At 60.5% G+C, this 27,655-nt stretch overlaps 3 protein-coding genes across 5 annotated transcripts; 1 reads left to right on the top strand and 2 right to left on the bottom strand.

The window, feature by feature from the left end:
* The first annotated feature begins 3,966 nt into the window (after positions 1–3,966).
* Positions 3,967–7,068, top strand: LOC134166952 (uncharacterized protein KIAA1958-like). Its single transcript, XM_062625099.1, has 2 exons — positions 3,967–5,173; positions 5,504–7,068. The coding sequence occupies exons 1-2, from the start codon at positions 3,967–3,969 to the stop codon at positions 6,343–6,345; spliced, it is 2,049 nt and encodes a 682-aa protein (XP_062481083.1). The 3' UTR covers positions 6,346–7,068.
* Positions 7,069–7,783: 715 nt separating this feature from the next.
* On the bottom strand, positions 7,784–13,640 carry MISP (mitotic spindle positioning). 3 transcript variants are annotated; one of them, XM_062625057.1, is made up of 5 exons: positions 13,487–13,640; positions 9,964–11,976; positions 9,328–9,539; positions 9,118–9,156; positions 7,784–8,605 (listed from the first exon to the last, which is right to left on the bottom strand). In XM_062625057.1, the coding sequence occupies exons 2-5, from the start codon at positions 11,900–11,902 to the stop codon at positions 8,519–8,521; spliced, it is 2,277 nt and encodes a 758-aa protein (XP_062481041.1). In that variant the 5' UTR covers positions 11,903–11,976; positions 13,487–13,640; the 3' UTR covers positions 7,784–8,518. The 3 variants fall into 3 exon arrangements, with proteins under 3 accessions (XP_062481041.1, XP_062481043.1, XP_062481042.1); XM_062625059.1 differs by lacking the exon at positions 9,328–9,539; XM_062625058.1 differs by lacking the exons at positions 9,118–9,156; positions 9,328–9,539.
* A 2,735-nt stretch (positions 13,641–16,375) lies between these two features.
* On the bottom strand, positions 16,376–27,244 carry PALM (paralemmin). The gene is made up of 9 exons (XM_062625060.1): positions 27,080–27,244; positions 24,339–24,387; positions 23,013–23,093; positions 22,783–22,913; positions 21,654–21,780; positions 21,222–21,243; positions 21,011–21,073; positions 19,991–20,122; positions 16,376–18,880 (listed from the first exon to the last, which is right to left on the bottom strand). Exons 1-9 carry the CDS (start codon positions 27,196–27,198, stop codon positions 18,318–18,320), a joined length of 1,287 nt encoding a protein of 428 aa, XP_062481044.1. The 5' UTR covers positions 27,199–27,244; the 3' UTR covers positions 16,376–18,317.
* Between the last annotated feature and the right edge of the window lie 411 nt (positions 27,245–27,655).

The following is a 27,655-nucleotide window of genomic DNA, read 5'->3' as shown; positions in this document are numbered from 1 at the left end:
CGTCAGGATTCAAAGCGGTTTTATAGCAGGAGATGATGATGTTATCCCGCGAGTGGCAGAGCTGTGCTTTAGGAGAAATACCACAAAGAGGGAGAGAAGCAATTAAAAGAGCAGCAAACACTCCTGCAAGTGCCTTCATGCCAAAAGACATCTCCTTCCACTAATTAAGTGAAAGAAGATCATTTTAACACAAAAGGCTGCTAGGGAACCAAGCACGTTCCCACAGTCAGTGCTGCGATACCACAATAAGCTCATCCTCAGGACTGGAAACCAAAAATCCTGGGAAGAGTAAAGCAGCCTGTATAGAATTGTTAGAGAAGGCAGTACCCTGCTCTCCGCTGGTGGCACTCACAGTTTGTTATCAGTGTAACTAACACTGTCAGGAGCAAGCTCATTGCATTTGCTGCCCTTCACTAATTTCAGCTTTCCCACTTTAGGTCCTATTCATGGGTTTAAATGAAGTTTGCCCTTTACCAGACCTGGTTTTAGTGGCTGGTTACTGGTTGCTGGCTCAAGCAACCCTGTGCCAGCTGGCTGTGGCTTTTAGTAGCTCTGTTAAAGACAACTTGATGCAGAGCTCACAGTTCCAAGGACGGCAGCTCTGTAATGCCGCCCCTCAAGAGGAGAGATAACTGGGCCCCATGGAAAAAGTTGGGTCTGATTCTTTGAACAAAACCTCTCTTGTCTCAGGAATGTGGAGCTGTAGGGTAATGTTTAACAGCAGACCCTGCCCGCCCTCACATCCACGGGATATCATGTTCCGGGTGCATCTCTCAACATGGAGGAATGCCGCCCTGCAGCAAGCACAGAATGCTGCTTGGGATTGTGTTTCTGCAGGGAGGGCAGGAGGCAGTTCTGGAAGGACGTGGTGAGGCAGGAAAAGCGCTGAAGAGGTGCTGAGAAGGCTCTTGTACAGGGGGAGGGGGAGGAGAGGAACAAACATTGCAGAGAACAGGAAAAACGATGTGCTGGGAAATGATTAATCCACCCCAAAGGCCCTTGCTAAGAAGTGCTGGGACAAGCTCGATGGGTTTTGGCAGCCATGAGCTACTTCTGCTCCGCTCTCTACTCCCGGCTTGCAACCAGATGTGTTTAACTGCAGCTCCATCCCTCCCCACCGCATCCCCTCAGTGTCCTCTGCCCGTCCTGGCAGCTCTCTGGCCTTACACCCCCTCCTAGATGTGCATTTTCCACCCTTCCCCTGGCCCTCCACCTCCAGCAAGTGTTTCTCAAGCACACAATCCCTGCTGGGGGAAGGGGGCGGGAGCCAAGTTGAAGGACTGCTGTTCTGTATCCTGTTGTTTTCCTACCAGGATTGTTTCAGTTTCCTGCACTGTCTTATCTGGAGCTGAAAAGGCAAAGCTCTCGTATTTACTTGCTTTGTGTGTGCCTCAGGTTTCTCATCTGTGAAATGGACCTTACAAGACTGAAGAGAAACGCAGCCAGGACTATTACGGGGTGGAGGAACAGGAACAATGTGGTTAAAGGCCTTTCAGTGCCTATACAATTAGGTTCTTTATTTAGGTTCCCTGCTTGAAGCCTGTGTGTGTGTGTGGCAGAGGATTTCAGTGAACCTTCAGCACACCCTAACGCTGCACAGAGCCCACCGAAACAGAGAGGAGCAGAGATGGTTGTTCCAGGTTCCTGTGTTTGACTGTAGAACACAAAGTGCTGGGTTTGGGTTTTCCCCTCAGGGGCTCAAGCTGCACAGGGGGAAGTCTTAAACCAGAATGCCTGTTTCAATGCTTTTAGTCAGCTTGGAGTTCTAAGAGCTCCCCTGCAATACTGGAGACCTCTTGGAAACTCCTTGCCACCTTTCTCTTGATGACAGCAGTAAAATAAGCATATACAGTGCTGCCACCTCCAATGCTTCTGTGTACACCAGGCATGGGAGAAATCCGGTAGGTTTAAACTGCAACACTTCTTTCTCCTCGTGAGCATGAATTCACCAAACTACAGGTTCTATTAGTGCACTAAATTCCCGATAGGTTAAAGCAAAATGAAAAGCAAACATTTACCATAGAGCTTTGGAATGTCCTGTTTTGCTGCACAGAGGTGTGGGTCCTGCACACACGGTGCTGTTATCAGATGGGAGCCTCTCCTGGAAGGAGCATGAAACCGCTGCATCACTCCCAGCTGTGCAGATACCAAACCAGACAGAAGGTTTCCAAACAAACCCCCAAGCCCAGACCCTCCCCATCCACAGGGATCCTGGGATTTTATGAAGCAGGCAACGATCACATTAATTGAAGAGGGGAGAAGTATCTGTTCTTCTTCATGGGGAAATAGATTTCATTTCCCCCCCACTCAGCTGGGACAGTAAAATTCAGGCTCATGCTGCTTAGTTCCTTTGGAAGTGAATACCAGAGCAGGGGTGGGCTGAAGGGGGGTCCTGGTTGGTTACAGAGCCCTTACTGGGAACTAGATAGCCAGAGAAAAAAGGCTTTTTCAAAGAGCTCAGGAAAAGGAAGACATGTGCTTGGAGATAAGGAAGGATAAAAGCATTCCCTGTGGTAGAAATCGCGATGTTCATCTGCCAGGTCAGGCATTTCAGGGCCTTCTGACTGTGCAGGGCTTCCGTTTCTGTTGCCTTTTCCCACACAGACTGGAAGCACCAAATTACTGGCATGAAAATTCCTTTTAGCTTGTCCAAGCAGCTCAGGCCTTTGGGAGGAATTACACAGGTCAGACACGAAGATAAAACGCTGCTTGACTTCAGAAGGGAGAAGTGGATTCCCACAAGTTGATGTTGGGCTGCCCAGGAGCAGGTTGTGGGTTCCCTGGGTCGGTCTGACATCAGGTTGACAGACACCTCTCAGCAGAATCTTGGGCAGAGCTCAACCAAGGACAGTTGGCGTGGCCATTTGAGGTGACTTCCAACCCCCTTTCTTGTGCTTCAGGAGATCAGAGTGGCAGCAGATCCCATGCCAAAAGCTCAAAATGCATTTGCTGCTTTAAAAATAGGGATTTTGGTCTGATTGGTGTTTAAAGCAAGCAGTGGATTTTAGTTAAACACTTGCACGTTTCACAAGCTAGCAACAAACAGCACAGCACTGAGGCTAAAATTACCCGTCCTGTTACTTAAGAGCTGTATGAGGGAACACATGGATTGATACTGGTGCTTCTTCCTCTTCTTTTTACTGCTTGAAAGTCAGAAAATGTCTGAATCCGAACCAGGGACTTCTGGTTGTGCAGTTCCCTCCATTTGGGGAAGCAAAGATTGCCAACCACAGAGGGCTGAAAGGAACATCTCCCAGAGCCTGGTTCTTACAATGCTCTTTGCAGTGTTTGTATTTCATGTCCCTATAGAGGCTGATCCTGCAAATATTGACACAAGCCCAGCTTTTATGTACAGCTCATTGGAGCTCAATGGGGACTCACCTGAATGAGGACATGTGTTCTGCAGTAGCTTTTGGACTGAGCATTGAAAAGTTTAGTTGCATCTGCTAGTCAGATTTTATATATATATATATATGCACACACATATATATAGACATGTATTATTATTACTTTAGGCTCTGAGAGAGAAAGAGAGAATACTCAAGCAGTCATGTACTGATCTCCACCTGAAATAAGGCTCTGAGAGACAGACAACAGCATCATGGTGAGTATTCTATAGCATAAAAGACACCTTAGTTCTTTCTAACACAATCAGTTTTGTTAAAACCAAGTTTTAGCCATGGGGATGCAAGGTCTGGGCTTTAGTTGCTGAAAAGCAGCTCCCAAACCACCTCTTCACATATCCCATTGACCCCTGGATGCACATGGTGGAGCCAGAGGTTTGAGTCCTGGGGGCCGTGGGGAGGCTGTGGAGCCGATTCCAGACACTTCCCCTTGTTCTTTCCCCCAAGAAAGTACAGAATTGTCAGGGATCGCTGATCTAGAGTTACTATATTGAACAGGGCTAGAAGCAGTCCCTGGGACTGCTGCTTTATGCAGATCCTCTTCCACACAAGTCTCTCCAACATGTTTCTGCAGAATGAGAGCATGGGCGATGGGAAGTGGAGCAATGCCAGCTCACTTTACATGGATCTCACCAACCTTGTGACCTGGGCGCACACTCATGGCACCATATGCAAGCAGATCCCAGCCTTGGAAATTGTGCAGAACGTGGCTCACGCAAGCAAGGACAACTCTGTGCTGTGGATCTGTGGAGTTGGACACGCGTATCACTGGCAGTGTGAAAAACTCTACATCAGAAGCAGAGAGGAGAGCAAAGCTGCAGAGAGGAGGAAGAGGTCAGTGTCCTGTGAGACTTCAGCAAGGGAAGCTAACCTGAATGAAAAGAGGTTCCGGGTGACCCCATCTTTTGAGTGGGGCAAAGATGCTGTTAGCACAAGGTCATGTAGCAGATCTCCAAGGGGCACTCAGCAGAAGGGTGATGCAGTCTATGTAACACATAATGAGCCATCACCCACTGAGAATTTGAAGGCTGGCAAATCCATGAAATCAGGCTTTGCAGAAAAGCACCAGTTCTCAGTGTCTGCTGGGGAAGCCCAAACCAACAGACCTAAGGTGAAGCAAGAAAGCAGCAAAGATCTACAAATCATCTCTGATGAAGAACAGTATATGTCAGATGCAGACGACCGAGAAGATGGAATCAACCAGAATGTTCTGTCAGAGCCACCAGTGATGGGTGGAACTGCTGAGGTAGATTCACAAATGCATCACAGTCAAAATACAGCATTTAACAAGCCAACAGCTACCCAAAGACCTGGCTTTACCCCCACAGGAAAGCTGTCCCCAACTCTTGTGTGCATTCTGAAATCCCCTCTCAGTGACCAAGGGAGCCTGGACAGCAGCTTCCTGAGGCTGGGTTCTCCTCTTCATCCTGCAGGATCAGTAATGGAAGATTCTAGAGCAAGAAATCCCTCTGGGTCAGCAATGCTGAAAGAACACGTCAGATCTGTTCGTGCCTCCAACGCTGATGCAGAGGCCCATGTTGAGTCCCCAGCCTCTGTGGCATTCTTTGAGTTTGAAGCCAGTGTAGACATCCAGCAGGAGCTCCAGCTGAGCCCTCTGGAGCCCAGCATGACAGGAGTTGACTTCAGTGAGAATGTTCTTGACAGCCCCGCTGAGGAGAGTGAAACTTTGAGATCTGTGCAGGCCCCTCATCATTCAGGCTTGCTGAATCCAGAGAGCAGTAACACAGAGCAGCCACCTGCAGCTGGAGGTGAGAGGAGGGTTATTCCTGGAGGATTTGGGGGGGGGGGAGGGATGGTTTTCCGAAATCCTGAAGGAGGGCAAGCTCATACAGCTGCCAAAACCTGTATTGCAGCACTCTTGTTCCTGCTAAATGGGGCTATAAAGGTTCCACAATGCGCACTTCAGGTACCAGATGCACTTGGCCATGGACCAGCCCCGGAGCTGGATGCAGGACTGCAAGGATGGTGGTCAAATGAGAACGGGGCAGGGGGGGGAATCTGAATTCCTTTGAGATGAACATTAATCTGCATCTCCTTGTAAGTTCTTGTTGTCCACAAGGCTGTGTCTTCTCTTTCAGGTGTGTTAAAGACTGAGAAGAAGAAAAACCGTATCTCTGGTGATATAAAAGTGTTCAAGGACTGGCTGGCTCTGCATTGCCCGTTAGAAACACGGGAGGCCTATGAGCTGCCACCCCAAGACCTTGATAATTACCTCGCCTTGTTCTACAGCTCTGCAAAGAGACAGAATGGCACAGACTTCTCCCCCTGTTCCCTGCACTTCTTTCAGAGCGCCATAGAGAGATACCTCAAGGATCACAGTTACAAGTACAGTGTGGTGAGAGGGCCAGAATTCCGAGCATCCCAGGAAGCCTTGAAGCTGAAACACCAGCATCTGTCTCAGAAAGTGAGGGAGGGAGCGTGGAGCATTCTGGAGAAGCTGACAGATGAGGATGTGGAAAGTCTTTGGAAGAAGGGACTTTTAGGTAAGAATCACCCTCAGGCCCTTTTGCACCTCATGTTCACAAACATCATCAGGGGGTTTGGGGCACGCACACACGCTCAGAGCCACAGCCCGTACTGGGGCCAGCTCGTGCTGAAGAGGAAAGAGGGAGGGCCAGAGTACTTGGAGTGGAAGGACAATCTGAACATGGAGCTGAGCACAGGGGGCTCGGGTCCACATCTCTTTGCCAAGCCTGATGATCCAGATAACTGTCCAGTGAAAAATTACAAGGAGTACACTAAGAGGAGGCCACTGGATATGCTCCATGACCACGATCCGCTTTACCTGGCTCCCAAGCCGCTGTGCTCCATCTGGGACCAGGTGTGGTACTGTAGGAAGCCACTGACAAAAGCCAAGATGGAAAAGATGCTGAAAATTATCATCCAGCAAGTCAAAAGACCCGTGAAATCCAGGAAGTAAAGGTATCCATGGAGGTTCTGCTCCACCTCCTGTTACTAGGAGTGTGTTTCAGAGCATTCTTTGAGAGGTTCAAGTATCAATAGTGTAGGTAGGGGGAAAAACCTTCCCCTCAGTCTCACATTAGAGCAGAATTCACCTGCACATTTGCATCACCTTTGCTCTCAGGTTCAGTGAAAAACTACTGTTGTTCTGTTAGTGGGGTTGATAATTCAGGAAGTTCAGTAAATCCAAGACTCTGGTTTCACATTTGCCAAACAAGTTCATTTTCTGCTGTATTATTAACAACATAAACCAGCTGATGTTCCCATGGAGAGGGCTCAACAGCTAGAAGCTTGGCTTCAAGCTGGAGCTTCTAAGCTTGCGTTTAAGCTGCCCTCTGGGGAGCTGACACCTGGACACAGCATTTATTCTAGAGCATAAGCCTGTGTGAGAAACAGGAGTTAGTTCTGGGGTGGGGGGAGCAGTGAGTGCCAGGTGCTCATCCATATCCTGTGGGAATGCTTTCAACAAGGTTAGTGTCCTTTTTCTTAGTGAAAGATTAGTAGATTTAAGAAGCTGTGACTGTGTTTTTAAAGAGCTGTGTAAGGCAGCTGACAGCATTATGAGGTTTTATGGTCAGTGGTTTCCCCAAAACACTAAATACAGCCACACAAATTCACTCTGGTGGAGAATCTTCTTTCATCTGTTCACTGTTCAATGGATGTTGTCCTACAGCCCAGTCAGTTGTTGGTTGACATAGCTTAATAAAAGAACATTTCACTCCCTCCTGTCTGTCTGTCCTACCCACATGAAGGTGATATTAGCTCTTATAATGGTAGTGCCATTAGTCAGCAGCAGCTCCAGCCCTCGCAAGTGAGCAGCATCAGACCACAAGCTAAATCCCACCTCATCCAGGGCTGATGCTGTTCTGATGGTCCATGAAGCCTCAGCAGCCCCGTGGGTAAACCTAACCCAACACCAAGAACCGACACTGGGGCGAACGTTCCCATTAAAGTTTATTTTTCATTAAATGGTTTTACATCTGCATTTGGTGGGATATGATTCCTGGGACCAGCTTTGTCTGCAGAAGTGAGACCAAAGGCTCCTGTCTCACCAACAGATCACCCGCAGCCCTCGGGGCCGGCCGGAGGTTGCAGTGTCCCTGCTCCAGCCTGTGTCACTGCAGGGCTGGGGGGGGGACACACTCAGAGCATCTGGGGGTAACACGGGGCTGGAGACCAAGCCATGGGTCAGGGCTGTGCTGTGGCCGCGGCCACGGGAACCAACCTCTGCTCCTCTCTTTGCACAGCGGGGGCTGGAACCTCGCTGCTGCAGGTTTAGAGACCAAAGCGTCCTGGGGCAGGGGCTGCAGCAGGAGCAGGGGCTGCAGCAGGAGCAGGGCTGCAGCAGGAGCAGGGCTGCAGCAGGAGCAGGGGCTGCAGCAGGAGCAGGGCTGCAGCAGGAGCAGGGCTGCAGGAGCAGGACCGGGCTGCAGGAGGGAGCTGCAGGAGCCGTGCCCCGCCGTGCCCGCACCCGGCTTTCGCTCGCCGGGAGCCCCCTGGCGGCAGCGGCCGGGCCCCTCCGCTCCCGGTACAGCGGCCACAGGGACCCCCGGACACCGCGTCCAGCCCCGATCCCTGCTGCAAGCCCCAGGAGCGGCCGGACCCGACCGAGAAGGGGCCGAGCAAACGCGCGGCGGAGGTCGCTGGGTGCGATTCCATCGTTGCAGCCCCGCTGTCACGGGCGTTAAGCACTAAAGGGTGATTCCCGGCCCGCTGCAATTCCCTGACCCAAAGGAGCGTTCCCGCCCGCTCCCAGGTGATGCCCGACATGGAACATCAACTCCCAAAGCCCCGAGAAATAAAATCGCTTTTTGATAAGCCAGAAACGGCACTTCCAAGGAGAAAGGAGCTCAGTGACCGTCTGATTTCATCCGGCTGTGTCCTGGCAGAGTGATTACAAGGACAGTGATCCAGGTTTTCCCTTCGGAAGAAAAAAGGATTATCTCAACTGGACGGGGAACAAAAGAGCATTGGAAGGATCATCAGTGACATTAAAAAACGATGCGATTTGCAGTGTACAAGTCTCTGATCCTCGGGATAACCAGGAGCTGGACTGGTCAGGGGGATCACGTGCTGGTGGATCCAACTGGGCAGCACATGATGAATCAGGGGACCCCGGTGCCGCTGTCACCTCAATCCTCATCCCGCACGTACTGCCCGGCCTCCCAGCGCTGGGCCATGGCGCTCTTGTGGCGAGTCACTCGGGTGCTCTCCACAACCTGCAGGAGGGGGAACACGACTTCGGTTGTGTGAACCTTTCCTTGACTTCCCAACCAGCCGGGACCCTCCTCTCTGGGTACGTTCTGACCCACACGGTGCCCACCTGCAGCCCTCCAGGAGCTGAAACCCATGTCCATCCCATCCTGCTGCCGGACTTCGGAGGAAGGGGAGCCCAGTGGGGTTATGGGGATCATAGAGAATGTGGAATGGATTGTGTTGGAAGGGACCGTAAAGCTCCTCCAGCCCCAACCCCTGCCACAGGCAGGGACCCCTTCCACTGGAGCAGCTTGCTCCAAGCCCCTGTGTCCAACCTGCCCTTGAACACTGCCAGGGATGGGGCAGCCACAGCTTCTCTGGGCACCCTGTGCCAGCGCCTCAGCACCCTCCCAGGGAAGAGCTTCTGCCTAAGAGCTCAACTCAGTCTCCCCTCGGGCAGGTTCAAGCCATTCCCTCTTGTCCCATCCCTTCATCCCAGCACAAGCAGAACCCTTGAGTGTGGAAAGGGCTTTACCTCCGTGTTGACCTTGTCAACGGGTTCAATGCCTGCGTACTGCAAAAAGAGGGGAAGAAGGTTCAGGGAATGGCAACCTCATGTGGCAATATCCCAAGGCAGCTGGATACAGCCCCCAGCCTGGCAGCCCGGCACTGCTCTGCTGCCTCCAGCCCCCGGTGCCACCAGCCTCCTCCTGGGCTCCATCCCCCCGACGGCGGCTGCCTTCACCTTTCCATCCTCCTTCACCCTCTTCCTCCTCTCCTCGAAGGGGCTGGACTGGGCCGAGTCGGGGCCGAGGCTCTCGGTGCTGCCCAGAGGGGGACCGACCACTCTCAGCGGGGTGAAGGACGACACCAGCCCCAGGATCCCCATCTGATGCGAGGCAGGAGTGGAGATCGGAGACCCGGACACCGAGTGGCTGCCGCTGGCACCTGAGGCAGCTTCAAGAGAAAGAGCCATGGGGGGTGAGGGACAGCGGGAGCGCTCCAGGGGCTGCAGGAGAAGCGAAGCTCCTGCCCCTGACGGCCTCCTCGCCAGGACCAGCAGGTTTGGGCACGGCTGGGCCCTGTGTCTGGGTGCCAGCCAGGGCTTGCTTCCACCCAGCACTGTCCCCTTGGTGCCTGCTGCGGCCGCTCTCACTCTTAGGTAGAGCCCAGGTCACCTCTGGCCATGAGGCATCTCAGAGGCTGTGGACATTGGCTATAAGGGCGTCCTGCCAAGATCCCTTGGGATGGGCAACCCCCGGTGCCACTCCTGCCCCATCGGATGCTCCCACTGAGACCCAGAGCGGCAAGGACTGGGAGGGCAGGAGCGATACCCATGGGCCTGATCCCTGCCCCATCCCAGCTCCTCTCCTTCTCTTACCGGAGCTGTGCCGTGAGCGGGAGCCGTCCTGGGAGCAGCCATCCATCATCTGCCGCCGCCGCCGCTGCTCCTGCAGCTCCTCTTCCCTCTGCAGGTCGCTGCGGATCTCCTCCTCGATCAGTGCCGATGTCTGGGGCTTCCAGGTCCTCAGCTTGTACTGCTCATCCCGGCCGTCCTCCCTCCTGAGCGGGCTCTGCGTCCCCATCTCGTCCACGAAGGAGACCTTGGGCTTCCAGAAGGACAAGGAGAAGTACTCCCTGGGCAGGACAGCGGTGCCGGCGGGGCTCGGGGTGGAGCCGAGGAGCCTTCCTCCTTGGGAATCCTCACTCCTCCATTTGCTGGTGCTGGTGGAAACGTGCTGGGACACCGCGGGCTGCTCCCAGCTCTTCTCGCTGGGGCTGGATAACCGGAAGCGCGTGATGCTCCCTGTGGAGCTGAGAAAGCTTCTCCCACCCCTGGGGTCTTCTGTGGGGCCCGTGGGCTGCTCCTGACCCCAGCTCCTTGAGGGAATGGGCTTCGGCACGGGGTCTTCCTCCTGCTCGAACACCCTCCTGCGCTCGTCCAGCTCCTGCTGCGTGCCCCGGTCGTACGTCCCCAGCAGCCTCCCCTGCCTCTTCAGGTCTTCCTCGCGCTTGGTTTCCTGCTCGATTTCCCTCTGGACATAAAGGGAAGCGCGGCCTTTGTCCTTCCCTTTCCTGCCTGGCCCCGGGGAGGTGTGCATGGAGAGCAGCGGCTTGGTCTGGATCTCCACCAGCTCGCTGCTGGAGGTGAGCCGCTGGATCCCCCTCTCCTTCCAGAGGTTCTCCTCCCTCTCCATCGCCATGTGGATCTCCCGCTCGATGGGTGTCTCGTTGCTGATCTTCGTCTCCTTGTCCAAGCCATTGCTGCCGGCCCTCATCTCCACGAGGCCATTGAAGACCTCAGACATGCTTCCATCGCTGGCGTAGCCTATGTTGGCTTCGTTGTACATCTCCCCCAGGCCAGAGTCCAGGTCTTCTCTGGAAGATGCTTTGGTGAAGCCGGACATTCTCCTGGTGGGATGTGACCTTCCAGCATCAGCCTTTCTGGGAACATAAACCTCCTCCTTCCCTGGTGTCTTGTAGGACACGCTATAAACCTGGTACACGCTCTTTTCCGTCCCGCTCTGGCTGGATGCATCGGCATTACCGTAACCTCTCGCAGCCTTTGTGGCCATCTCAGGACTGTGCCACTCCTGCCTGGAGTCTTTTGTTGTGGTCTCCGGCTTTGGAGACATGGTCTGTTGCTCTGGGCTGAAGAAAGAGCCTGGGTTGGTCTTCTCCAGCATCAGGAACTGCTGCCGAGCAGCAGAGAAGTTGATCTGCTCCGTGTCAATGTTCTCAGGGTCAACCGGCGTCGCTGCCCTCCCCGGGGAAGCTTTGTCAAAGCAAATGGCAAAGCTGGTGCCAACGCTGCCCTTGTGCCTGCCTTCCCCCTGGCTTATGGAGCTCAGCTCATCCATGGAGCTCCACCTCTCGGCCATGGTGGAGCTCTTCCTCATCACCTGGCTTCGGATGACCTCCCTCCTCTGGTCCTCCAGCTCCCTGGCTTGCTCGGGGGAGATGTTTGGTGGAGGGACCCTGCACTGCTCCTGCTCATCCTCCTCGTAAAGCCTCGAGGGTTTCCTCTCCCCTCGGTAAGCCCTGAGGTCGTACAGGCTCCCCGACCTCACCACCTCCAGCTTGGACTCCCTGTCCGGCGATGGGGTCCAGACATCTCTCCCACCACGCAGGAGATACGAGGGTGACTTTGACGTCGTTTTCCAGCCGTATCCATTCTCCACCCTCTGGCTTCCGAACACGTCGTCCTCGCTATCGGCCCTTTGCTCTGCCAAGGAGCCGGCCGGGGCAGCATCGCCGTGGTCGTGTTTGTGCGAGGGCTGTGGGAGCTGGAACACCAAGTGCCGGGTGACTCTGTCCATCTCCTGGGAAGAGTCAGCATCCACCCCTCTGCCAACCTCACCCTCGGCCGGGGCCGCTGCTCAGGCTCCTGGCTCTGCAAGCAGGAGGAGAGAGCGTTAAGCAGCGGTCGAGGGTCCTGCCCTCAGCCTGGTGCTGGTGTCCTGACCCGACCCAGCCACATCCCTGCTTCATTTGCTCCCTTTCCCTGCAGAAACGCTGGGTCTTGGTGCAGCAGCAGCCAGAGCACGAAGCACCATTCCCAGTGGGAACGGCTCCACAGCCAGCATCCCTTTCCTGCCTCCATCCCCAGCCTGTGTCCTGAGCGAGTGAAACCAAACTGTGTTGCCCCCACCACTGAGAGGGACACGGGGCTTTGGGTGACACCTCCCCGCTCCAGCACCTCATCCCACCCTTGCCCCTCACCACTCAGGGACCACCGGCACTGGGAGCATCAGCCCACGGCAGGGAGAGGCGGCGGCACGGGATCCACCTCTGCCTGGAATTTCTCCTTGCGCATTTACTGGAAGGAGGCTCCGGATTGCCCGGCTATTGAAACAGAGGGGACCATAAACGTGGTTTCATGGCTCATAAAAAGGAGGCGACTTTAACCCCCGTATCACACAAAGCGAAAGGAAACTGCCCTGACCTTGGTGTTGATCTTCCTGCTCTACCCAGGCTGGAGCCAGATGGGTGCCAGGGGAGGGATGGGCAGCACAGGCGGGTCCCTGTGTGACAGTGACTCTCTCCCCGTGTTGTAAACACCATTGCCGCCCCTGTGCCACCCGGACTCACATAACCCATGCCCGGCAGCCCATCTGTGCCGAGGCAGGAGGATGTGGGTGCCGCAGCATCCTGAGTCATGGAGGGTGGATGCAGCGTGCCCTGGACCCGTGTCCTTCCCTGCGGACGCAGCCCCCTCCACTCCCCTTCCTCCCGCAGCCTTTCGTGGGGTGGGAGCACCCGGGTCTCATCAGGGGCACTGGGGCACCACAGGGTGATGCTGGGTCACTGGGTGGTTCATCCTCGAGCTGCTGGAGCAGCCGATCCCAATGCCTTTGCCCAGCTCAATCCCGTAACCTCCTCCTGTTCCTCCCAGTGACTCACTATTGCTCTTTTACAGCCCCTGACGACCTGAAGAGCGAAACCTTTTCTGCCCACACCTCTTGGAGGGTTCAGAGGGACGGGGTCTCCCCACCGGAGGGGAGCAGGGCTGTTATCAGGGCTCCCGGATGGCACCGCGGGCACAGCCCCTCCCACAGCACCACCCGAACCCATCCGGCTGCTTCGGCTCAGCCCTGGCTGCCCGCTGCTGCAGGAGCCGGAGGGGGGGGGGTTTAGGGGTCCCGGGCTCATCATGGGGAGATGCTGGCCCTGGAGCACCCACAGCCTGACCTGGGCACCCCCATAAGGAGACATCACGGGAGCGCCCCAGGGTCCCCGCACCCCGCAGCACCCCCAGCCCCATGGCAAACACCGCCCGACGTGCGGCAACTGCCTGCGGCCGCGGATGGAGCCCTGCTGCGGCATCGGGACGGCCCCCCCCGCCCCCGAGGTGCCGTCGTCACCCCCCCCCCCCCTTCTAATCCCGACCCCCATGCACTTACTGCGCCGGAGCCGTCGTGCCGGGGGTCCCCACCCCGGGGAGGCCGCGCCGTGTGTGTGGGGCAGCGGTGGGGCGGGCACTGTGGGGCGTGGGGGCCGCGGGGCTGCGGCACCTTGATAAGGGCAGCCCGAACCCGAGTGGGGAGTTCCAGGAACGGCGCCGGGCCCGGCGCTGGCTGCGGTTCAATGCCCCGTTCCCAGCGCCGCTGCCGGTGTCTCCCACGGCGGGAGGGCTGCATTTGGCCCCCGAGCGCCGGTGATGCCACAGCCATGGGGACCCCGAGGTGCCGGCGCATCCATGCGCCGATGCAGCAGCACCTGCTGCAGCGCCGAGGGGGTCTGGCTGAAGGAGGAGGCAGCAGCGCCTGCGCTCCCCTGTTTACACCGTGGGGCCTCTCCTGATAAGCCCTTGCTCCCCAGCAGCCCCTTTGCAGAAGGGACAAACCCCAGTGCCTGGTCTGGGAGCATCAGACCTAGGGCAGTGGTGGCCGTGATGTCCTTAGTGCCTGTGGCCATGGCTGCTGGACCCTGGTACTGGGGTACCAGCACCCAAATCCACCCTCCTTCCTTCCAGGCCCAGCTGATGCTGTGCCAGGATGCTCAGCCCTTCACTGAGCCTGTGTCAGGGGCAGGAGATCATGGAATCATAGCATGGTTTGGGTTGGAAAGGACCTTAAGGTCATCCAGTTCCACCCCCCCGATGATGATGGAGGATCTCATCCCTATCCTCATCCTCTCTGCCCCACCACAACACCTCTGCTCCCCACCAGAGCCTTCTCCCTCTGGAAAGCCCCCGTGACCCCTCTGCTCCCTGCAGTGGCTGGAGCACTGCGATGGTGTCAGCCTGCGGCAGGTCCCACTTACCCCTGCCTGGTGCTGGGTGCCCTTGGGCGCGCTCTGGGTGCTCTGGGCTGTGTCCCGGGGCTGGTGGCTCTGGTGCGGCTGCCGGGCAGCTCTGTGCTTCCGGGCAGGACTCAGGAGCCTGTTTTACCACGGGGCTGAGACAAAGTCCATGGGTGATGTGGGGAGCAGGAGCTCACCACGCCCCGGCAGGGTGTGCGCTGGGCTCCGGCGCTGGCACCGGGCACGGCTGGGCCCCACTGCCCCAGAGCCAGCCCTGGCATCCCAGCTCCTGGCACAACAAGGACCTGCGGTGGGCAGAGACTGCAGTGATGAGGATGGGACCGGAGGGTCCTGACCCCAGCACTGCCCCTTGGGACAAGCAGGAAGCTGGGCTGCCACGTCCCTTTCACCTGGGCACCCACCAGCATCGCGCCTGCATCCTCCCAGCATCCCACTTCCTACCCACCTCTTCTTCCCCACTCCTCTGGTGTGGCCGGGGGTCCATCACCGCAGCGCCGGGGCTGGCAGTGTGATGGTGCTGGGACTAATCCCAGCCATGCTGCCCTTACCTGCACCCTGAAGGACCCGCTATGGTGGGGTGTCCCTGAGCATCTCCCTTGCCTGGTGTTACCAGGTGCCAGGGTCAGGTCCCTCTGGGGCCTGGGGACATGCAGGGGTGTCAAGCTCCTGCCTGGACCCATCACCGGGGTTTATTCCACTGGGAGAGACCTGTCCTGGCTGGAAAGGCAGCTCCTGCTCTGCCCCAGGCTGGTTGGCTCCAGTGCTGCTGTGGGGGAATGAATGTGGGGAGCAGTGGGGGTCCCCATGTCCTGCCCTCCTGCTGGGCTGGCACCGGCTGTGCCGAGGCTCGTGGTTGATGGAGCTGAGGCCGGAGCACCGGTGTCTCCACGTGGGGCTCTTGCACCCATGAAACAACCAGAGGGGAGAGGATGATGGAAGCCTCTGGGCAGGGATGAGAGGGACCACAGCCCAGGCAGTGAGGGGCTGGCGGGACCCATCCCAAACATCCCTATCCCCATCATCCCAGTCTCCATCATCCCCATCCCCAACATCCCCATCTTCATCATCCACATCCCCAGCATCCTCATCTTCATCATCGCCATCCCAGCATCCTTATCCCCTTTGGCAGCATCCGCATCCCAGCATCCCCCATCCCCAGCATCCCAATCCCAGCATCCCCATCCCCTTTGGCAGCATCCCCATCCCAGCATCCCCCATCCCCAGCATCCCAAACCCCAGCATCCCCATCCCCAGCATCCCCATCCCAGCATCCCCCATCCCCAGCATCCCAATCCCAGCATCCCCATCCCCTTTGGCAGCATCCCCATCCCCTTTGGCAGCATCCCCATCCCAGCATCCCCCATCCCCAGCATCCCAATCCCAGCATCCCCATCCCAGCATCCCCCATCCCCAGCATCCCAGTCCCAGCATCCTCATCGCCTTTGGCAGCATCCCTATCCCAGCATCCCCATCCCAGCATCCCCCATCCCCAGCATCCCAATCCCAGCATCCCCCATCCCCAGCATCCAAATCCCAGCATCCCCATCCCCTTTGGCAGCATCCCCATCCCAGCATCCCCCATCCCCAGCATCCCCATCCCAGCATCCCCCATCCCCAGCATCCCAGTCCCAGCATCCTCATCGCCTTTGGCAGCATCCCTATCCCAGCATCCCCATCCCAGCATCCCCCATCCCCAGCATCCCAATCCCAGCATCCCCCATCCCCAGCATCCAAATCCCAGCATCCCCATCCCCTTTGGCAGCATCCCCATCCCAGCATCCCCCATCCCCAGCATCCCCATCCCAGCATCCCCCATCCCCAGCATCCCAATCCCAGCATCCCCATCCCCTTTGGCAGCATCCCCATCCCAGCATTCCCCATCCCCAGCATCCCAATCCCAGCATCCCCATCCCAGCATCCCCCATCCCCAGCATCCCAACCCCAGCATCCCCATCCCATGATCCCCACCCCGGCCCCTTTCCCACCGTCGGGGGTGCTCTTCCCGGTCCCAAGCAGAGGCTCCAGGCTGGTTGTTCACACAGTTTATTTGCTCGGTTCGGGTGTTTTACAAACAACGGGGAGGGCCGGGGTGGGGGCAGAACTTCAAACGGCTTCGGCACAAGTGAAAAGCTCGGGAATGCGGGAAGTGCACTTCAGCGGAGCCGGGCGGGGGCTGCGGGATGGGGCTGGGACACATGGACAAGGTCCTCAGCCCCCCGCCCCACCGGCCCCGTGGGGCCCGATCCCGCTCCCTGCGCCGCGGGATCGGGGAGGGGGGGGGGGCAATGCGGGACCCGGGGTGGGGAGAAGGGGTGCAGGAGGTGATGCGCGGCCCCGCTGGGGACCAGCCCGGAGCCAGCCCCCAGGAGCCATGGGGCACCCGGCTGAGCCCCCGCTCTGTGTCCCCCCGGAGGTGCCAGCCGCGGACCCCCCCTCCCCACCGCAGCTCTGCCTTTCCCAGGGGGCTTGGGATCGTCTCCCCATGGGACACAGCCCCAGCGCCTCCCCTATCCCTGTAGTGATTCCATGGGGGGGGGGGGGAACTGCAGCCTGGGTTGTAACTGGGGGCAGCAATTGGGATGTTATGGGGGGGGGGGTCACTGCTCACACAAGGCGGGGGGGGAGGGAGGAAAGGCTTTGGGGTCTGAGTCCCATTTCTGGCAGTTCTACCACCCGCATCCCGATGGGCTGATCCCAATGCCCTGCACCGGCTGCACCGGGGGGGGGGGTCCCCCAGGGCACGGGGATGGGGACCGCCAGCCCGGCTGGGACAGGGTCGGTGGGAGATGGGACCCCCCCCTCTTGGAGACAGCCCCCACCCCAGGGCAGGGCAGAGGTGCCCTGAGATGGGCTCAGCACCCATGGGTGCTGCCGGGGGCCCCCCGCCTGCCCCAGCGGGTCTCAGTGGGGAGGAAACGCTGGTGCTGGTGGTGAAATCCCCTCTGAAGGGCTGGGGCATGGGGAGGGCTGCGCAGTCCCAGCACGGACACAGCCTCCCAGGGACACCCTCCTGGACCCCCAGCAGCTCCCAGTCCCGGTGCCTGGGGTGAACTGGGCTGTCCCACTCATCCGGGGCCCCAGAACGTGGCTTTAAAAGCTGCCGCTGTGGGGGACATGGGGCTGGGCCCCCCCCTCCTGTGGCTTGAGGAGGCACCAGAGCTGCTGCCCCATTGTTGGCCCCATGGGGCTGGGCTCCCTCGCTGCCATCACCACCCGGGTCACCCTGGGAGAACACGGGCACCGGCCACCACCGCTCAGCCCCAGCAAGGACGGAGGAATGGCCCCGGCCTTGGGACCTGGATGGTGACAGCATCACTGTGGAGGAGCTCCTGCACGGGGTATCCAGGGGGACAGAGCAGCATCTCCCATAGGAGCCACACATGGCCCATGGCCCCCTGTGAGCTCCCAGCTGTGCCCAGCATTGTGGAGGGGATGCTGCCCTTAGCACCCTTCCCTTGCCTGGCCACGCTCAGTCCCAGAGGGGCTCATGGCTTGGGGAGCCCAGGACTGAGGCTGCAGGATGGAGCAGGGACATCCATGGGCAGCCAGGGCAGGGGGGAACGACAGCAGCCCAGGGCCTTTCCCTGCAGAAGTGGATGATGGAGGTGCAGAGAACGGGGCTGGCTCCATGCTGGCCGTGTGCTGGGTCCCGCTGGCCACTGGTACCCGGGAGTCACCTACGGATGCAGCAGCAGCATCCTCCAAGCCCCGGCCGGCTCCGGGTGGGAAGTTGTCGGTGAGAGGAAGAAGGGGGGGGGGGGGGGGAAAGGCTCCGGCGTCGTCGGCAGGAGGATGAGGGGGGTCTCTAATAAATACCACAGGCAGCGCTGGGCAGAGGGGGCCGCGGCTGCAGCTCTCCCGTGTCGATGCTGCAGGAGGAGGGTCCGTGTCCGGTGGGAAGGAGCCCGGCGCGGGCCTGGCGAGCGGGGGGCCGGGGCGGCGGGGGGCTCGGCGCTGGGGGGGGGGGGCTCACATCACCGTGCAGCACTTGCAGCGCTGCTTCTTCACGTCCGTGTCCTGCTCGGCCTCCTTGGCATCCGTGGCGTTGGTGCCCGGGTTCTGTCCGCCCGGGCTCTCCTCCCGCAGCGGCTGCGCGGCCGCGGGCTCCAGCGCGGTGCCGTTGGGCGGTGCGTGGTCCTTGAGCGCCGGCTCCGGCTTGCTCTCGGCGTCCTCGATCACCACCAGCTCGGCCTTGATGGTGCCCTCCAGCCCCAGCACCTTCTTGGTCTCGTCCTCGTCCTCCACGTTCTGGTAGCCCATGAAGATCATGGTGACGGGCTGCTCGCGGCTCGGCTCCGTGCCCTCGGCCGCGGGGCTCTCCCGTGCCTTGGTTTGCAGCCCCGTGATCTCCCGCCTCGGCGTCGCCTTCTGGCTGCCCGTGGCACTACCGGGCTCCTCGCCCGCCTTGGCCGCGGTGCCCTCGCTCAGCGTGGCCTCGTCCGCCTTGTGCAGGAGCTCCTCGACCTCGGAGGAGCTGAGGGGATGCGCCCCGTTCTGCAGAGCCCCGTCCTCGGCGCTCACCGCGTGCACCACTGCGGGGACAAGAGACGGAGAGTGAGGGCAGCGCGACTGCACCCGGGCAAGCTCCTCCTCATGGAACCCTTCCCCTCCCTCGCATCGAAGCCCGGACCCCCCCCCCCTCCCCGCCCCGGCACCGCCTGGCCCCTGCCCGGCAGCTGATGGGGAAGCCAAAGGGAAAGCAGGAGAGGAGCAGCTCCCAGAACTTGGCTCCTCGGGAGCTGCCAGGTCGCGGAGCGGGATGCTCTGCGGCAGATCCCCGCTGCCACCACCAAGCAGCCCAGCAAGGCGCTGCTCCACCACGGTCCTGCCGCATCCCACCGCATCCCGCTGCGTCCCGGCGGGGCCGCGGCGCTCCGCACGGCTGCTGGAGGCAGCAGACGGCAGCATCCCTGCCTCCGGCTCATCGCGTTTTCCACTTGACTTGGGGCATCATGCGATGATCAGTGCAAGAGCGCGTGGATGGAGCGATGGATGAGACAGGACCAGCGCGCGCTGCCCTGCGCCGATCGCTGACGAGGAGCATCCTTGGAGCCGAGGGTCCTGAGCCAGGTGATGGATGGTGTGGTCCGGCACAGCCACGGCCACAGTGAGGGTGTTGAATGGCACTGGCTGTCAGTGCCACACGGTTCCCTTGGAGAGATGGTCACCACCTGGCCACCGGTGTCCCAGTACCGTGCTGCAGCTCCGTGGCTGGTCCTTGCCACCAACACAACCATCCCTCGTGGGTCACCACGGAGCAGGTTCCCAGAGGTCCCCAAAGGCAGGGGCTGGTCCCTATTGTTGCACATCCTCTGTGCCTGCAGCCAGCCAGGGCACGCCACAGTGCCAGTGCCACATTCCCCTGGGTCTTGGACACAGCAGATCCTCTTCTCCATGCTGCAGGGCCATGATGTGCAAGCCAGGGCTGATACCACCATGGATGGATCCCGCACCGGGGAGGCCGGGGCGCAGGATTGGAGCCATTGTGGAGTTGCCCCCATCAAGTGTTCCCTGCAGAGCTGGTGAGGGCGGCCAGGAGCAGCCCCGGCACTTCCCGGCCCCGGTGCCTATTGGGATGCTCCGGCCGCTGCTCCCTTGTGCCCTGCTCCTGCTGCCCACGGGCGCTGCGGGCCGGGCCGTACCTTTCAGCTCATCCTCGTACACTTTGACCCCCTGCAGACAGTGGTTCTGGGGGAGCAGGGTGGTGCTGGACAGGACCTTGGTCTCCCCAGTCACTCTGTCCTTCTCCACAGTGATCTCCACCGAGTACATGGCTGGGACACAAAGCACACAGCACGCGTTACAGCGGCCCTGGCCCTCCCCAGCCCCTGCAGCCAGCAGGCGCGGTGCGGTGCGGTGCTGTGCGGTGCTCAGCGGCGTTAGCGAGGCAGCAGCAGGAGCAGTGAATGGCAGAGGTGGGTGCGACATCCCGGGCACAGCGTTCCTACCGGGACCTGCGGGGCCGTTGCCATCCCAGCATCCCCTTACCTCCGCTTCTGCATCCCCCGTGTCCGGCTGTCCGGCTGCTGAGGACCAAGCTCATGCTTGGTGGCATCCCCCTGTGAGGGTGCTGGCGCTGGGGCAGCCCCATGGCCCCGGTGGGATGGGAGGTCCTCAGCACCAATCCTTCAGCTCCTGGCACCGGGATCACCTCGTCCCGCTGGTGCTGTCCTCCAATGACCCTAAGATGGGCTCTGCCACAGCCTGGTCTGAGCCATCCCCCCAAAACCAGAGCAACCCCATCCAGCAGCGGAGCCGGTCCCAGGGCCCCCAGCTTGGCTGCTCCCCCTGGCAGCCGGCCATGGGGCTGTGGGGCTATGGGGCTGTGGGGCCACAGGCACAGGGTCAGCCACGCCGGCAGCCAACGCGCTGCTCCCTGACCCGTGTGCCAAGAAGCCGCAAAGAGAGTGGGAGGTGAAGGATGAAACTGGAGCAGAGACATGGAATGGGGGGTGAAGGGGGGCCCTGAACCATGAACCAGCCACGGCGTGGAAGCGAAACCGAACCCTCTGATTGCAAATAACTGATGCTCTGTGCCTTGGGCTTGGAAAGCCATGGAGCGGTGCCGGGGCTGCGGAGCAGCAGCGAGCCGAGGGGCGGCGCGGGACGGGAGCGGGGAAGCGGCCGGGAAGGAGCATTCCTCCCGGGAAGCAGGCACCTACCGGCCTTCATCATGTCAGTGCCTTCCACCGCCTTCATGGGGCTGCTGGAGACCTTCTTCTCGGCTGGAGGTGGAGAGGGGAGACACCCGTGTGCCCATGGATGGCACCGCTGTGCAGGAGGGGATGGGGACAGGGGATGGGGCTGCCCCGGCTTCCCCCCCACCCCACCCAGGGCAGCACCAGCCGGGAGCAGGGACTGGGGATCACCTACCCTTGACAGCGCCCAGGGGACTCTGCAAAACAGAAGGGAGAGGTTAGGAGCTGCTGTGCATCGATGCTGTGCACCCGGGGCAGGGGACCTGGCACAGCACCAGCACTGCTGGTCCCCACTGCCCACCGCTGTGCCAGCACCAAAAACCAGCTCTGGTCTGGCTGAATGAAACAGGGGAAGCTCAGGTTAGAGATAAGGCAGAAGCTCTTCCCTGGGAGGGTGCTGGGGTGCTGGCACAGGGTGCCCAGAGAAGCTGTGGCTGCCCCATCCCTGGCAGTGTTCAAGGCCAGGTTGGACACAGGGGCTTGGAGCAAGCTGCTCCAGTGGAAGGGGTCCCCATGGCAGGGGTTGGGGCTGGAGGAGCTTTAAGGTCCCTTCAACCCAACCCAGGCTGGGATTCTGTGACCCCTCTCACACTGCGGCCGTGCCCACCTTCTGCGTGTTGGGGACGGGCTCGGCTTTCTCCTCCTTGGTTGGTGCCGCTGCTGCCTCTGCCAGGTTCTCCTTGGTGGAAGCCACTGAGCTGCTGTTTTCCAGCGTCTCCAGCTCCTTCTCCAGCCTGTGGGGAGAGCCGGGGCTGAGAGGCCACGGTGCAGGCAGCAGAGCCACCAACATGGGCCAGAGACATGGCACAAAGGAGAGGGGAAGCACAAATCAGCCCCTAGGCTCATGGGCAGGGACAGAGACAGACCGACCTCCAGCACAGCCACCACTATCCCTTGGCTGATGGGATGGAAGAACCCATTTCACTGGCACCAGGCAGGGACGTGGACTGACCCCATGGGGTGTCCTGCTGTCCCCATGCGGTGACACCCAGCCACACCACACACTGGTGCTCGCTGGCACAGAGCGATGCTGCTCCATCCCTGCTCCTGTTTGAGCTTCCCATGAAGGCGACCGCCCATTCCCGGCCACGAGCCCCACCGGGACGTGGCAGAGGTCCGGGGAGCCCCCAGGGATCCGTGTCTGTGTCAATGGGAGCCGTCAGAGCCCCCCCCACCCCTCCTTCAGCACCGCGAGGCGCCAGCGGAGGAATTCACCGCGCCATTAGAGCCACACAAAGGCCCCTTCGTGCCTGACCCCTCTCTGCACCGATGCGCAGTAATCGACGGCACAGCCGTGACGGATGGCATTCCTGCCGCCGGGACACCCCCCGGCAGCACAGGCACGACGGGGCCCGGCAGGGGCTGAGGCTTCTCTCCACCAACCTCCCACCCAGCTCCTTCCCCAAGGGCCAAGCCACCACGATGGGTCCATGAGGAACCAGCCCCTCATTGCCCTGCCCTGCTCCAGGGATCGAGCAGCTCCCCCCCCCCCCCCCGGGGGTGTCCATGCTCAGAGGGGCTGGATGCAGCCCCCCGGTCAAAAGGCAGCATGAACCCAACCGGGGGGTTTCATGGCTCAGCACCAGCCATGAGGAGGCATCTCCATTCCCTGCAGCTGCGAGTGGGATCACAGCATCACGTCCTGTGCTTGTGCATGGGACCGAGCTGCAGCTCAGCATCCCTCCTTGCCAGGGGGTCTCTGGAGGGTGCCACAACCCCAGCACCGTCCCCGTTACCTCTGGATGGTTTCCTCCAGCTCCTTGGTCTTCACCTCATCCTCCTGCATCTGCTTCTTCATGGCCTCCTCCTCCTCGGAGGCTGAGGCCGGGGCCCCCTCCAGCAGCCATCTCTCCCGCAGAGCCTTGGACTGGGGAGCAGAAGGGGGTCAGGGTCCTGCCTGTGGGCACCGCAGCCTGGGGGGGGGGGGGGGGGTCCCCGGTGCAGATGCAGCCCGGGGGATCCTCACCTTGAGGTGCTGCAGCTGCCTCCGGTCGTCCTCAAGCTGCCGCCGCTTGTTCTCAATCTCTGTCTGACGCTTCCGCTTCTCCTGCAGGGATGAGGGCGGCAGAGCCGGGCTCGGAGCAGGGAAGGGGGGGGCTCATCCCTCCCGGTCAGGAGAGGGGCTCCCGGGCACAGAGCATCCCACCGGGGGCTGCCCCATCCCTGCCCTCACCGGGGGAAACTGAGGCACGGAGGGTGCAGAGACCTGGGGCTCTGCTCCCCATCTCCAGGTGTGTTCCCCTTGCCCCCCCCCATGGGGCCCATGCAGGTCACTTGAGCAGGCTCAGCCCCAGCCTGGGCAGCGTCACCCGCGTCCCTTCTCCTCCGGCCAGGAACAATTTGCCCTTTGTGTGGTGGAGATGGGCCGGTAGTGGATGGGATGGGGAAGCTGCCAGCCCTGCTCCGTGCCAACGGGGCTGCTATGAATGGGACCACCAATGGCCACGGCTGGGTCTGCACCGTCCCCGGCCCTATCCTGGGAAAGGGTGAAGGGGAATCAACTCTTGTTCCCCTCCCGGGACTCGTCAAGATGCTGCTTCATTAATTAAACCTCCTGCTCGCTCTGTCCCTGTTTCACCAGCGCAGCCAAGCCCTGTGGGATCCTGCACTCGGCTGTGGTGTGTCCCTGGGACCGGCACCCTCATCCCTGCTTGGTGTCCACCCTGTGTGGCACTGGGATCTGGGGACGCTGGGATGGGGGGATACTGGGATGGAGGGACACTGGGATGGGGGGACACTGGGATGGGGGGACACTGGGATGCGGGGACACTGGGATGGGGGGACACTGGGATGGGGGGACACTGGGATGGGGGGACACTGGGATGCGGGGACACTGGGATGGGGGGACACTGGGATCTGGGGACACTGGGATGGGGGGATACTGGGATGGGGGGACACTGGGATGCGGGGACACTGGGATGCGGGGACACTGGGATGGGGGGACACTGGGATGCGGGGACACTGGGATGGGGGGACACTGGGATGGGGGGACACTGTGATCTGGGGACACTGGGATCTGGGGACACTGGGATGGGGGGACACTGGGATGGGGGGACACTGGGATCTGGGGACACTGGGATCTGGGAACACTGGGATGGGGGGACACTGGGATCTGGGGACACTGGGATGGGGGGATACTGGGATACAGGGACACTGGGATATGGGGACACTGGGATGGGGGGACACTGGGATAAGGGGACACTGGGATAAGAGGACACTGGGATGCAGGGACACTGGGATGCAGGGAAACTGGGATAAGGGGACACTGGGATGCGGGGACACTGGGACTCACCGCAATGGCCTGCAGCCGCTCCTGCTGAAGGGTGCTGGCCTCCACAGCCCTGCGAGAGAGCACAGAGCGCAGTGAAGAGCGTGGCCACCACGGCGCAGGGACTGGGGACATTGTGCCACATCGTGCCACCCCACAGAGGACACAGCCATGGGCCAGACGCTTCCCTTCCCCTCACAGAGCCGAGTCCCCCTCTGCCTGGATCCCTGGGGACAGGCACCTCGCCCAGACCTGGCACAGCCGGGCCCACTCCTGCCATGGGGCAGATGGAAACGGTGACCACGGCCGGGCTGGAGCAGGGCTCCCTGTCCTGGCCATCCCTGCGGTTCAACCTGGCTCACACTTTCCATTCCAAGCCCATTCCTTGGCTGCTGACACCTTTCCTGGACGCTGACCTTTCCGGGCTGCATGCACAGCACATGCATGCACTCGGGGACACACACACACACAAACACACACATGGATGCGCATCATGTGCCTGGGTGGCAGCAGCCTCATGGGTCCCTACACACCTCTTCCAAGCATTTGGGGCCTCGTGCCCATGTGCCACAAGCGCCCTGGACCAGCCCAACCGGCATCGCAGCCCCATGGGCCCGGTGATGCCAACAGCATCAGGTGCAGGTCCAGCAGTTGCCTGGGGCCCTGCGGCCATAGGGGATGCTCCAGCACCACAGGAGGCGGCTGGATGCTCACCAGACAGCGCTAACGAAGTGCTTCGCTGTGACAGTAATTGGGGTGGGAGGCACAGAGGTGTCGTCAGGCGATGGATCCGTGCCACTCGGCTCCCAGAGCACAGGGCAGCAGAGCCTGCAGGCGGGAGGGAACCCGGGCAGGGGCCCCACCTGCCTCAGCTCCCAGCCCATGGCTCTAGGACCCGGTGCCTCAGTCACATCCATGTCACAGCTCCCAGGAGAGGAGCCCTCACAGGACATTATGGCCCCAGCACAGCAGGAAAAGCCATTAGGAAGGAGCCGGTGCAGAAGCGCCGTCGCACCGCAGCTGCTCACGTGGGGGCCATGGCCCCACTGACACCGGTTGGAGCCAACCCCGGCTTCATACAGCACCAACCCCGATGGGAGGCACAGCGAGGGCAGCCCCGGTTCCCCCTGGGGCGTCCGGTTTGGATGGCAACGGAACCCATGGGATATGGGGCGAGCACTGGCAGCAGCCGCACCATGGCCCCTGTGTTGGGCTCCAGCCCAAGGGTGAAACCGCCCTGGACACCCCCGAGTCCAGCTCACGGCACCACAGACTCAGAGCACTTTGGACCAGGGCCTGCTCCTCTCCTGGATCTTGCCCCATCGGATGGTTCCAAACTTTTACAGCATTCCTGAAACGTCCTCTTCTGCTTTTCCTCCCTCCTCCATCCTCTTTTATTTTCCATTATTTGCTACAGCCTCCACATTCCCGGGTCGGACGCCAGGAATCTTCCTGGCCCAGGGAAAGACATGGAACAGGCCGGATGCCCCTCGCTCCACCCTCTGGCCCCAGCTGCCCCAGCACGTTGTGCTGGACCCCAGCCACTGCCCCGGGAGCACTGATCCATCCCTGGGGCCGGCTCCCTCAGCTACCGGGAGCAGGAATATGGAGCCAGGGCTCAAGGCAAGCCCCCCCCCCGCCCCCAGCCACCATCCTCCTCTTCCTCAGCACCCCTGGGCCGGGCCGGTGCCAATGGGGCCCCCCAGTGACTGATGGCTCCGCCGAGGCGGGAGGCGGTTCCCTGGCAACGGCGCCATGGCAACAGCGCCATGGCAACGGGGCGAGCCGCTGGGAGGGGGATGCGCAAACCCAGCGCCACCAAACCGGGGTTGCCAAACCCAGGGCCACCAAACCCACTGCCACGAAACCCAGGCCATCAAACCCAGGGCCACCAAACCAGGGCCACCAAACCGGGGTTGTGAAACCCAGGGCCACCAAACCCACTGCCACCAAACCCACTGCCACCAAACCGGGGCCACCAAACCCAGGGCCACCAAACCGGGGCCACCAAACCCACTGCCACCAAACCCAGGCCATCAAACCCAGGGCCACCAAACCGGGGTTGTGAAACCCAGGGCCACCAAACCAGGGCCACCAAACCCGGGCCATCAAACCCAGGGCCACCAAACCGGGGTTGTGAAACCCAGGGCCACCAAACCAGGGCCACCAAACCCACTGCCACCAAACCGGGGCCATCAAACCCAGGGCCACCAAACCCTGGCCATCAAACCCAGCACCACCAAACTGGGGTTGTCAAACCCAGGGCCACCAAACCCAGTGCCACCAAACCAGGGCCATCAAACCCAGTGCCACCAAACCGGGGCTACCAAACCCAGTGACAACAAACCCAGTGCCACCAAACCAAGTACCACCAAACCCAGTGCCATCAAGCCCAGTGCCACCAGACCCAGTGCCACCAAACCAGGGCCACCAAACCAGGGCCTCCAAGCCCAGTGCCACCAAACCAGGGCCTCTGAGCCCAGTGCCACCAAACCAGGGCCATCGAGTCCAGTGCCACCAAACCTAGGGCCACCAAACCAGGGCCATCAAAGTAAGTGCCACCAAATCCAGTGCCAACAAACCCAGTGCCACCAAACCCGGGCCACCAAACCAGGGCTTCCAAGCCCAGTGCAACCAAACCAGTGCCACCAAACCCAGTGCCACCAAACCAGGGCCATCAAACCCAATTCCACCCAGCTCCTAAGGAGCCACAAACTGGGAAAAGAAGCCCAGAGTGAGCCCTTCCGCCTCCCCCCTCACTTCACCGGCTCTCCGGAGCAGCGGTGAACAGGCTCATGCTGTCCCGCCCGGTGCCCGTGCTGTGCATGTCCCAGCCCCGCGGGTCCCAGCGCAGCTCCTCGAGCCGTTCCTGGATGCACCACATGGCCGGGAAAGCCGCGGGCTGTGGTGTGGGAGAGGAGGCTGAAAGGACCAGGGATGCTGGTGGCACCGGGGGATGACGTCCTGGGAACTCCCACCTGCAACGGCAGCATTCCCCGGCCCCCCGGGATGGATCCTCACACACGTGGGAGCACGCGTGTGCCCCGTGCATGCACTGTGCTCTCCCTTTGCTCTCCAGCCCTTTCCAGCCCTGCTGATGCTGCCGTTTCCTAACCATCACAAGGGAAGCCCGTGACCTTTTGTCTCCTCCCCGCCTGACACGAAACAATAATGTTTATTTGCCTTCCTCTGTCTTTTTTTCCCATTAGCTCATCCAAATGTGCGAAGAGCCGCTCCTCCGCTGCCCTGACCTCCGCTCCCTCTCCACCCGCTCAGCTCCGAGCCCAGGGGAAGGCAGGGGGAGAGCCTGGACCTCCACACCGGCACCGGGGATGGCGAGG

Source organism: Pezoporus occidentalis, unplaced genomic scaffold (assembly GCF_034315485.1).
Source record: "Pezoporus occidentalis ecotype Australia unplaced genomic scaffold, CSIRO_AGI_Poc_V1 ctg276, whole genome shotgun sequence".
Taxonomy (NCBI): domain Eukaryota; kingdom Metazoa; phylum Chordata; class Aves; order Psittaciformes; family Psittacidae; genus Pezoporus; species Pezoporus occidentalis.
The sequence above is the reverse complement of the archived record's forward strand: the minus strand, read 5'-3'. Positions and strand labels throughout refer to the sequence as shown.